The sequence below is a fragment of the Lipotes vexillifer genome, unplaced genomic scaffold (assembly GCF_000442215.2).
Source record: "Lipotes vexillifer unplaced genomic scaffold, Lipotes_vexillifer_v1.1 scaffold128, whole genome shotgun sequence".
NCBI lineage: Eukaryota > Metazoa > Chordata > Mammalia > Artiodactyla > Lipotidae > Lipotes > Lipotes vexillifer.
Genome location: NW_006797837.1, coordinates 378,755 through 390,937, shown reverse-complemented (window position 1 = coordinate 390,937; position 12,183 = coordinate 378,755). Strand labels below are relative to the sequence as shown.

Sequence of the window (12,183 nt, the reverse complement as noted above, 5' to 3'; positions counted from 1 at the left end):
GCCGCTGAGCGGCTGGGCCCGTGAGCCATGGCCACTGAGCCTGCGCGTCCGGAGCCTGCACTCCGCAACGGGAGAGGCCACAACCGGGGGAGGGCCCGGGACCCGAAAAAAAAAAAAAAAAAAAAAATTAATGGCTGGAGCCTACCCCTCTCCGCAGTCATTCAGCTCCATCCGAAGAGGGATCTGAACCTTATTGTTCTTCCCCCACGGTATCAGCTTGCTACGATTCATGGTACTGCTGCTCCCCTATTTATGCCCAGGAATAACTCAGGAGCCGGACATTTAACTCAGAGCTAAAGTGTCTTCCATTTTTAAAAGTCCTTAAGTTTAAAGTGAAACTTACCTGCTCTTCAGCCCACCACACTGAACCCCTCTGTGGGCGAGGGGGAGAACCTTTCCAACATTATTCAGATTCACCTACTTGGCTGCTGTGAGCTGTCACGACACATGTCGGTTGACAGAGGCAGGATGATGCTTGTCAAGGCCGAGAACGGTTACCCTGCAAGCTTTGCTCTCGCTGCAGGGCGCTGGCTGGGAATTCTGCTTCCAAAGGAAAGGTATCTAGCAGCGATATCAATGTGTCATGAAAAAAGAAAAATTGATGTACCCAGGCTGGTGTTGAAGGTACAGAGGTGATGTCAAAAAATACCATTAATTTCACCCAAAAGCAGTGTGCTCACCATTGAATAAACGCACTTCATTTTATAATGAACTGCCTCCCTCAAGGGATTGACTTGGGAAATGTGGGCCCCTTATTTTCCTGTGCAAATCCCCTGGCATTAAAAATGTCTCTCCTTGGGGCTTCCCTGGTGGCGCAGTGATTGGGAGTCCGCCTGCTGATGCAGGGAACGCGGGTTCGTGCCCCGGTCCGGGGGGATTCCACGTGCCGCGGAGCGGCTGGGCCCGTGAACCATGGCCACTGGGCCTGCGCGTCCAGAGCCTGTGCTCCGCAAAAAAAAAAAAAAAAAGCCTCTCCTTAAAAGGGAACCCTCCTACACTGTTGGTGGGAGTGTAAATTGGTGCAGCCACTATGGAGAACAGTATGGAGGTTCCTTAAAAAACTAATAAGGCTACCATATGATCCAGCAATCCCACTCCCGGGCATATATCCAGAGAAAACCATAATTCAAAAATATATATGCACCCCAATTGTTCATTGCAGCACTATTTACAATAGTCAGGACATGGAAACAACCTAAATGTCCATTGACAGATGAATGGATAAAGATGAGGTACATATACACAATGGAATATTACTCAAAAAGAACAAAATAATGCCATTTGCAGTGACATGGATGGACCTAGAGATTATCATACTGAGTGAAGTTCAGTCAGACAAAGACAAATATATGATATCGCTTATATGTGGAACCTAAAAAAAATGGTAGAAATGAACTTATTTACAAAACAGAAATAGAATCACAGATGTAGAAAACGAACGTATGGTTACCAAGGGGGGAAAGGGGTGATAAATTGGGAGACTGGGATTGACATATACCCACTACTACATATAAAATAGATAACTAATAAGAACCTGCTGTAGAGCCCACGGAACTCTACTCAATACCCTGCAATGACCTACGTGGGAAAAGAATCTAAAAAAGAGTGGATATGTGTATATGTATAACTGATTCACTTTGCTGGACAGCAGAAACTAACACAACATGGTAAATCAACTAGACTCCAATAAAAATTAATTTTAAAAACGCCTCTCCCTGCTAGCACCGTGGGTTCTGCTCCTTACGTAGGATACTAACTCAAGGATAATACAATGATTAGGTTATTTGTCATAATCATCCAGCTGTATGAATGCCCAGATAATAAGAAAAGGGTTATAGGATTCCCACAGTGAGGCGCAAGGTTTGCTCTTGCAGGCTACAGAGGAACAATAATAACAATAGCACCAATAACAATAGCTAGCATTTTCAGGCATCTTACACGCATTATCTCATTTAAGCATCACAACCACCCTGTAAAATAGATTATCATCCCTACTTATAGATGAAGAATCTGGTGCCCAGAGAATTAAGTAGCTTGACCAAGTTTTCATAGAATGGGTCTGTAGCACATCTAGTTTTTAATACAGAGAAGTAAGCTGAGGCTCAAAGCCAGGTGCCAAGTCCAGCCTAGAAAACAGGTCTTGGGACCTGGGCATGTTCTCTCCACCCCATCATGCTGTGGACACTTCAAGTCATTTGAGAACAACGTGCTCCCAGCTGTTGGGGTCAGGTATTCTTTGAGTACCAAGAGAAGGCAGCAGTCAGCTATGGAGGGCTATGCGGAGCAGACAACTGGGCAGTGACGTCCTACGTTTCCATGTGGACTGTACCTGCTGCTTTCCCAGGAAGTGACAAAGTTGAGGTCGATGCTCCTTCAAAGTCTCAATCAACTGTGTTCTCGCTGAGGCGTTCTTTCCAGCTAATTGTCTGACTACATGACCAGTGTTTTAAAGAAATGATATGTCTTCCATTAGACAGTCTTACAGAAGGGCAGCCCCTACTCGTTGCTTCAGCAGGCATCGTCATCCACTGAGTTCTCATGGGCGTCTCAAAAATATGTCGACGTGGATAAACTTGACAAGGACTGTGGCAGAAGGAGAGTATCCCCCATTCTGCTTAGAACAGAGGTTTATACACGATAGGAATCGATCAATGCTCATCAAGCCAAGGAGGGAACAAACAGAGCACCGCAAAGCCACCCCCTATTCCTGATCCCATTTTATAACGATGCTTCTTCTGGAGGAGCATGAAACCCCACGGTTGACCAGTACTGACGGAACCAACACCTTCTATCAACCGGGCTCCTCCAGTGTTGTTCCCAGAAGGAAGCATGTAGAGTTTTGTAGAGGTTTTCAACTGTAAATTTCCCCCGTGACTTGCTTCTGTAGAACTCTATTCACCGAAACATTTAATTACCTACAACACCTCACGCCATCAACTCAGAGAGTTTACAATTAGAGCTTTTCAGCTGAGGGACCAAAAGCTTTGTTATGGAAATTTTCCACTACTGGAACAATATACCTTTAAATGCTGGGTAGGTTTTATGGATAGGAAAATTAAAAGCTCATTTACACAGATGGTGAGTGACCCACCTAATGACAGATCCTGTTGGTGGCAAAACTGAACAGGTCATTCCTGTTACTGGTAGACCCTGAGGGCAGGAAAAGATGATGGAGGATGGCTAGCTTTTCTCTTATGATTTTTCTCTTCCTGAATTGTGACAGGCTTCCCCTTGGCCCCTGAGCTAGATTCCTTTTCTGACTCTCCTTTCCTAGACCCAAAGGGAAGTCCTAACCACTGTGGTCTCTAACCCTGTCCTCTACCCACAATGTCCTGCACTTGGCCAGCATCATATACACAGGTTGGTCAACAGAATTGGTGGGTCTGTCTCTGTGAGACATTCAACTTCTGCCCAGGATGCTCCTTGGTTTCCGAATCCTTGCTTGCGATTCTACCATGCCAAATTCTGCTGCTCTGGGATTGGACCCCAGTTTGATCTCTGTGCTGTCCTGCCACTTCCCCGAAGAGGGAGGTCCACACAAGACTCTGACCCAAGGATTAATACCCGAGTGTCTTCACCTTGTTGCAAGATTGGCCATCTGCCATCTACTGATGGCCACCAGCTCCCAAGGTAGAATTCACATTCCATACAATTCATCCATTTAAAGTCTACAATTCAATAGATTCTAGTATGTTCACAGAGTTGTGCAATCATCACCCAAATCAATTTTAGAACATTTTCATCATGCCCCCCCAGAACCCTGTACTCATTAACAATCATTCCTCTCTCCCACTCCTCCCTCAGCCCTAGGCAACCACTATTCTACTTTTTTATCTCTCCCAATTAGCTTTTTATTCATTTTCATTCCAGCTCATTGGAACAGTGGATTGAGTCCGGCTTCCTCCTTTCGGCTTCTAGAGCTCTCCACAAAGTGGACCTCCTGTTTCCATCTACTTAGTCTTCCATCTTTCCTCTATTTTTTTTCCCCTCCACTTTTTAATGTACATTCTCTACCTTCATCTCCTCACCAGATGCTAAACACCTCATCCTCATTGTGCTGTCAGCAGAGGGGTAACTCAATGGACTTGAGTTGCCCAAACTCTACACATCCCAAAGAAAGAACTCACCCTTGCCAGGATCCTGGAAGATAACCACTAAACCCTTGGAATATCCTGCCCGATAAGAGTGTCCATGAGGCCCTGGGCCATGCTGTATTGGCTTAACCTCTGCAGGGGGAGGTGGGGAGGAGCTGGGGACCAAGGAGCCAAGGTTGGTCACATGTTTGCTCCACGCCTACGGGACTGACCCCCAGTAAAAACCAGGAACGCTAAGGCTCCGGCGAGCTTCCCTGATGGGCAACACTTCATCATGTTGCTATAAATCATTTCTGGGGGCCGGAAGCTCTGTCCATGCAACTCCACAGGGAGAGGGCAACCAGAAGCTCATGCTTGGCTTCTCCTGGACTCAGTCCCATGCCTCTTTTTTCTTTGCTGATTCTAATCTGTATCCTTTCACTGTGATAAACGGTAAACATGAGCATAACAGCTCTTCTGAGTTGTATGAGTCCTTCCAGTGGATCATCAAACCCGAGGGTGGTCTTGGCAACGCCAAACACACTCATTTTCACTACCGTACCTCTAACTGTGTCATCTCCCACATACTCTGCCAGTGAAAATCCCCTGCAGCTTGCAAGGCCCGCAAGTCACCGCTTTTTCAGGAGGGACAGCACAGTGGGGAAGGGCACAGACACTGGACCCACTAGCTCCGAATCCCAGCTTCAGCTCTTACTGGGAGTGTGACCTTGGGTAAAGTGCTGCCCCCGCACCTCAGTAGCCATGCCTGCGAAATGGGGATGACAGTAATCCTTATCTCATAGGGCTAGTATGAGGTATACATGGATTTGTACTGTGTAAAGCAAAAGAAAAGTGCCGGGCACGTAGAAAATTCCAGTGTTAGTTATGATTTTTATAAGCTTTCCCATCCACTCCACTCACAAAGCTTCCCCCCTCCTACAAATCCACACTTACCTGCGCTAAAGTGTGATTATGCACAGTTGAGCCCTGTGTCTCCAACTAGTCCAGTAACTCCCCCAAGAAGATCATGTAATTTACCAATACTGTCCCCCCAGAAGTTCCCACCACAAGGCTGAGCACACAGTTGGGTCCTAAAATATATTTGCTGATGCATAGGGAAGACAGCTCTATTTCCAAGTCTAAGACAATCCGATTCTGCACTTAAAGATTTCCTCTCAGCAACCAGTCATCTTCCTCTAGGGAGGAAAAAAAATAACCTTCTTTTATATACATTTGCGCACAGAATTTGAGCTTCCAGCAACTATACACACCCAGGACAGCCCTTTCAACTCCCAGAGTCTAACAGGCTCTAATGGCTCCTGTACCTTATAATTTATTATCAAATTATATGTTGGATTAAGGATCGCTAATTGTTAATCATCTGCTTGAATTAGTTATTAATGAGTAATGCCACTAATTACAGGGTCACCTAACACAGAACAGGCAGGCACCGCTGGCACTTCACAGAAGATGCCAGACTCAGCTTCAGCCAGTGCCCTGAAAGCAACATGCTGTAAAACTTCCCATCTCTGACGACTCCATAGACCCTTCCCTCCCCTGGTAAAAGTCACAGGATTTTACAGCTGGAAAGAACTGTAAAGATCAGCGGTTCCCAAGTTGTGAGCTACAGAGTTCTGAAGGCTGCTGGGCTAAGGCAGGTTCCCATGAAGTCATGGTGCCTTCAGGCTAAAGACAATATATCCCTCTTTCTTACCTTCGCTACTATTTTTCACATATATGGACATAATACTATGAATAATACAATTTAAGTTGGTATCGAAGCGTGACGGAATTCATAGTAGTTTTTTGTCAAGAAATCTTCATGGACAATCTATTGATTTTATATTTCTGGGCCACCAAGACAGCCATCAATTAGTTTTGGGGTTCTAGGTCAGCTCACCCATTCCCATCCCTCTTGGCAATTATGCCAGACCTTTATTTATCATTTTTTCTGCAGCCCCCCGATCCAAAATTTCTCTCTCTCTCTCAGCAGTGATTTCGTCTCTGAATTCATAATGTGGGTCACACAGCATAAGCTCTCTCTTCCTGCTCTTCAAGACCAGATTACAATTCACGTGCTTGACCCCATCCCCCACTGCCTCTTCAGGGTCCATCTTTCCCAGTCAGCACTCTCCCTCCTTTCTGTGTCTTCAGACCCTGCCTCTCTCCTTGCTTCATGCCCTCAGCTGTATGTACTGTGCAAAAATGAGACCTTTCATGTCCACATTTGGGTGTTCAGGCAATAGATGCTATACTCAAAGAGATCATGCAAAAAGTTTAAAGCAGATAACCAAAAAGCAGCTAGCTGCCTAATGAGGACGAGTAAGTGGAGTTTGGGAGAGGAGTGTGTCAGGAGAGATTCCCTGGAGCCAGGTGTACCCTGAATCCCCTTCCCCAAGGGGAGAGGGTGGGCATCCTACCATCTCACCCCAAGCCTGGTGGTCAGCACTCCTGGCAGTGGAGAAACATACTCACTGGTGCCTGACTCATGCTAAGCAAGTGAAAAGTGGCCAGTGGAGCAGATGGGGGCCCTGTGTGTGAGAAGTCACCTCTCCCCTCCCATGCAGGACAAAGGTGTGTGAGTCTTGGAAACCAGACACGGAAGCCAGAAAGGATGTTGATCTGTGACCACGTTAAAGTGCTCACTATAAAAACTCACTAGAAAAAGGAACGGAGTACTGACACCTGCTGCAACATGGATGTGACCCAAAAAGCCACACACTGTATGATTCCACTTATATGAATTGTCCAGAACAGGCAAATCCATAGAGACAGGAAGACTGGGGCTGCGGGGAGGGAGGCATAGGAATGCGTAACGGGTGAGGCAATCTCACCCTCTTCCGAATTGTGCACGAACCCTGACTGCTCTTCTGAGCCTCAGATGTCACTCATCCATTCGTTTGTTCACTAAATGTTTTCAGCATCCCTGCTAAGTGCTAAGTACTCATTAGTCACTGGGGTTACAGTAGAAAAAAACCACAGGCCTGGCTTCATAAAGCATATAGACTAGTAGCTGATAAAGAATGGCAAAGAAAGGCTCTTCCACTGGGAGAACCAGGTCGAATGTCTAGCAGTGGTTTGGCCACACAGCTCATGGGATCTTAGTTCCCCGACCAAGGATTCACATTGGGCCCTCAGCAGTGAGAGTGCAGGGTCCTAACCACTGGACTGTCAGGGAATTCCCTTGCAGTGGTTCCTAATATAAGCCCTGTGAATCATAAGCAGGTTGGCTTCCAGGCATCTATAAAATTCATGAAATTATATGTGAAGTTCTGTTCACTCATACATGCTCAGGAGTGAGGTGATCTATGGCTTTCATTAGATTATCGAAGAGGTCCTTGACTCAAAAAAGTTTAAACTCCACCGGTCTAATGATAGGTTGTTGACGTGACATTAGAGATGATGTCACTTTGGAGAAAAATCGGGGCTTAAGACATAGATTTGAGAGCCTTCTCTGCACAGAGGTGAGAGCAGGGTCAGTGCTTTGACTTAAGAGTCTCGGCAGCAGAGGACTGTGACACACAACAGAGACGGCAGGGGATCTCTGATGGCTTAACTCAAGCTCCAGGAAGTCCAGCCATGTTTCTTCCACGGCTTTGAGTGACACTTTCCCCCAACCCCTCAGCCCCACCATATAATGCCACAGACCGCAGGTGCCACAGCTCCCAGCACGAGAACCACAGATTAAGGCTGTCCTTGGGAGTGACCGAGGTCTTCATGGAACAAGTGCAGAGCACAGACCAAATTCTGGGGGTCCGGCTGGTCAAATCCACTCTAGAAATATGTTTGGCCCTCACAGTTTTGAAAAAGAGGGATTTACTGCCATTATTTACAAGTCAGGAGATTTCACAAAATGATCTGAATTTGTGTCTTTTCTTAAAAGTCTGAGGACTTGACAACACCGGCCCTCTGTGCCCTCGTCACCATCACAGGGGGCTGGCAGCAGCTGGCTCCTTGGGTGGGGCATGTGTTCTTCAGTCCCCACTGCCACCCCTCACACTTGGCTCTCCCCTCTTTAACGGCACCTGTCTACCCTCAATGCCTGCACCTCTGGTGTAGACAAAGAACAGCAGAGGAAAAACCTTGGGAAATAGCTGCTTACCAAACAGGAAGAAAAAAACGTTACAAAGGAAGAAAGAGAAAAAGAAGTAAAACAGAAAGGATATACATTCCCTTAATGCAACATCTCCTATATTGTACGGCCTACTGGGAAGACTCAGCATCTGAAGATGCATCCAGTCTAATGTCATTTGGACGGTGAAAGAGTTCTCTTCATCCTACCCTTTACCAGAATAATCATTACTTTTAAAATACTGAGATCACAAGGAGGAGGGGGAACCATCACATCCTGACATTTAAGAAAGAGTATTGTTGGGACTTCCCTGGTGGCAGAGAGGTTAAGAATCCGCCTGCCAATGCAGGGGACACGGGTTCAAGCCCTGGTCCGGGAAGATCCCACGTGCCACGGAGCAACTAAGCCTGTGTGCCACAACTACTGAGCCTGTGCTCTAGAGCCCATGAGCCACAACTACTGAGCCCACGTGCCACAACTACTGAAGCCCGCGCGCCTAGAGCCCGTGCTCCGCAACAAGAGAAGCCACCGCAATGAGAAGCCCGCGCACCGCAACGAAGAGTGGCCCCTGCTCACCGCAACTAGAGAAAGCCCACGCGCAGCAGCAAAGACCCAACGCAGCCAAAAATAAATAAATAAATTTATAAAAAATAAACAAAATAAAATGGTTGATTTTTTAAAAAAAGAAGAGTATTGCATCTGCTTAATAACATCAGAAGGGCCATAAAAAGTCCTTCCTACATTTAAATATCTCCAACAACTATTAACAAATTAAGCGTTGCATAAGTTATGTTACATTAAAAAGAGATCATCTGATTCTGTTGTGTACATCAGAGATATTAATGACTCATGGTCATGACTCCATTTTCTTCAGTCTTTTCAAAACGCGTATTAATCCTCTGTTAACGTTACCTAAAGTACACGCTCAGTTTTCGCCTAGTGCCTCACATACTCGGGGATAGCTCTGTGTTCTGGGCGTCCCAAAGCACTGCACTGTATCCATTCCTTTTCCTCTGTCACTAACACCACTGTTACACTTTCACTCCCTTACCCGTCACGGCTGGAGGTCAGCCTCCCTGTGTGTCAGGGACGAAACAGTGCTTGGACAAAAATACGAAACTCACTGTCAAGCCATCGCTTCAAGATCTGAAGGCCACGGGGTCCACACCCCATTAATTTTGTGTTAATCGTGGTACAATACACATAACGTAAAATGTACTGTCTTAGCCATTTTTACATGTACACTTCAGTAGCGTTAAGTACATTTGCAGGATTGTGCAACCAAGTTCCAGAACTCTTTTCATCTTGCACAACTGAACCTCTACACCATTAAATAATAATTCCCCATTCCTCCCTTCTCCCCAGCCCCTGGAAACCACCATTCTACTCCCTGTCTCTGTGAATTTGGCTATTCTAGCCACTTCGTATGAGTGGAATCATGTAGTATCTGTCTTTGGTGACTGGCTTATTTCACTTAGTGTAATGTCCCCAAGGCTCATCCATGTTGTAGCATGAGTCAAATTTTCCTTCTTTTTCTTAAGGCTGAATAATATTTCATTGTATGTACATGTCACATTTTGTTTCTCCATTCATCTGTTGATGGACATTTGGGTTACCTCCACCTTTTGGCTATTGTGATTAATGCTGCTATGAATACGGGTGTACAAACATTTCTTTGAGACCCTGCTTTCAACTCTTTGGGGTATATACCCATAGGCAGAATCGCTGGACCATATGGTAATTCTATTTTTAATTTTTTAGGAACTGTCATACTGTTTTCCATAGCAGCTGTACCACTTTATATTCCCACCAGCAATGCTCAAGGATTCCAATTTCTCCACATTCTTGCCAACACCTGTTATTTTGCTTTTTTTTAATACAGTAGCCATCCTCATGGGTGTAATCACAACCATTACATTTTAAATATCTCTGAAGGTTATGCTTTGGTTCTCAGATAACACCTTGGTGATGAGTCTACATTATTATTTGCAGAGATCTGAGAGCACAGCCCTGCAGCAGTACACGAAGATACTGAACATCTAGGCCGGGCTGGGAACTGAGCCACGAGACATCTCCAGCTGAGCAAGTTATTAGCCCAAGATTACCTTCTTTGTTGCATAAATTTGCCCATGAGTGGCTCTACCCTAATGCAATCTGTCAGCTTTCAATCTGGGCCAGACAATAAGAGAATATGCAACGGGGTGGGGGGGGGTCTGTCCATCTCAAAATCCTACTCTGGTTGATTAAAAATTTATAAACTGAGAAAGAACTTTATGGGTACTTGCAAAAAGTCCTCACTCCTGTTCCACAATTGCCCCCTTTATACCAACAAACACTGTCCTAAAACGAGGGCAAAGTAAGACGGCCCCTTCCACCTCTTCTAACGTGGAACCACGAAGATACTAAGCCAGTTTTGATCCTCACGTAGGACTCAGAGAAAGTATTGAACTGTAACTCGGGTATCATCCTAGCTGAAAATCAAAGCATTTGTTGTCGGCTGAACAATATTCCCCATCCACCCCCCGCAAAACCCACATCCTAATCTCTGGAAACGGCAAATGTTACCTTATCTGGAAAAAAGGACTTCACAGATATGATTAAGTAAAGGATCTTGAGAAGAGGGAGACTATTGTGGGTTATTCATGTGGGCCCCAAATGCCATCACAAAGGCCCTTACGTGAGGGGAGGCAGGAACGTCGAGGAAAGAAGGCAGCCACGTGATGAAGGAAGCAGGGGGAGAAAGGGAGGGGATGTAGCCGTGAGCGGAGGAATGAGAACAGCCTCCCGAAGCTGGAACAGGCAAGGAAATGGATTCTCCCCTCCAGCCTCCAGAAGGACCCAGCCCTGTAGACACCCTGCGTTTAGCTCTAAGGCTCACTTCAGATTACTGCAGTACCTTTAGAAAGTGAGAGAGTAAATTTCTGTGCTTTAAGCCCCTGAATTGGTGGTCAATTGTCACAGAGGCCACAGGAAACGGACACGACATCAAAATCCACCTACTTCAGGTCTCCATCCTTTATATTTGAGCTTCCCAACTGGTACAACACGCGGGATCTATCTCCTTGCCTCCAGGGGATGCTGGGTGGGGCCTGGGGCAAAAATCATACAGAGCTGCCCAAAGGCCCTGGGTTACGCCAGGTACCATAGAAATATTGTCCTTTTCTACGTGCTCCTGCGTCACGGCGATCGTGAAGCATCCAAGTATGAAAAAGTCCCCGGAATTCATACCTTTCAAACTTCACACTTAAAAGCTCCTGAACACAGTTCAACAGATATGAGGAAGAATAAAAAAAAGTGTGAGCCGTCCTATCAATTTCCATCCTTCAGGACTGCTGTTTGATAAGCTGCACTGGAGAATTTTTAGCGAAAGAAGCAAAATGCAGCGTCCTCTCTCAGCAAGAAAACTTCAGTGGGAAGACACCCCAAATTCCTAAGGCAGCTATTTCCACACTGCAGCTCCACCCTCAAGTGGGCTCTTCCAGCCTCCCTCCCTCCCCCCTCTCCCCGGGTGGGTGGGGTCCTCTCTCCCCTGGGATCTGGGGACGAAAAGGCCACTGGAGCGCGTGCTTGGCACAGACCTGATGGGAAGGGAAGGGTCTCCGGCGTCCCACCAGTCTTTCGGGGGGCTGATGTACATGCACCACAGCTCCCAGCTGTACCCGTGGGCCGAGTTCTCATACCGCTGCACCTCGAAGGTGTCCTGTTTGATGTTGTCGATGGACGGGAGGATCACCCGCTTCCGGTTCTCCTGTATCCGCGAGAGAACTGGCTCGGCCCTGAAACACAGAGAAGCAGAAATAAAATCTTTCACCTGAGGCTCACCCACACCTCCACCGGCCCAGACCCCAAGACCACAGACAATGAATAGAAGCGTCATAGCTAAAGGCTAGGCAGGCTGGAACTCAGAGGGAAACTGGGCTCCCATGTGGCAGCTCCAGCTGGATCAGGTGGCTTTTTTTTTTTTTTTTTTTTTTGCGGTACGTGGGCCTCTCACTGCTGTGGCCTCTCCCGCTGCGGAGCACAGGCTCCAGACGCGCA

At 46.5% G+C, this 12,183-nt stretch overlaps 1 protein-coding gene across 1 annotated transcript in view; it reads right to left on the bottom strand.

Moving 5' to 3' along the window:
- The window catches only part of GALNT17 (polypeptide N-acetylgalactosaminyltransferase 17), a 446,658-nt gene that overhangs the window by 178,582 nt on the left and 255,893 nt on the right, over nt 1–12,183 (bottom strand). The window contains exon 5 of the mRNA XM_007469909.1: nt 11,724–11,921. Coding sequence (XP_007469971.1) covers nt 11,724–11,921 — 198 coding nt within the window. The remainder of the gene's footprint in view (nt 1–11,723; nt 11,922–12,183) is intronic.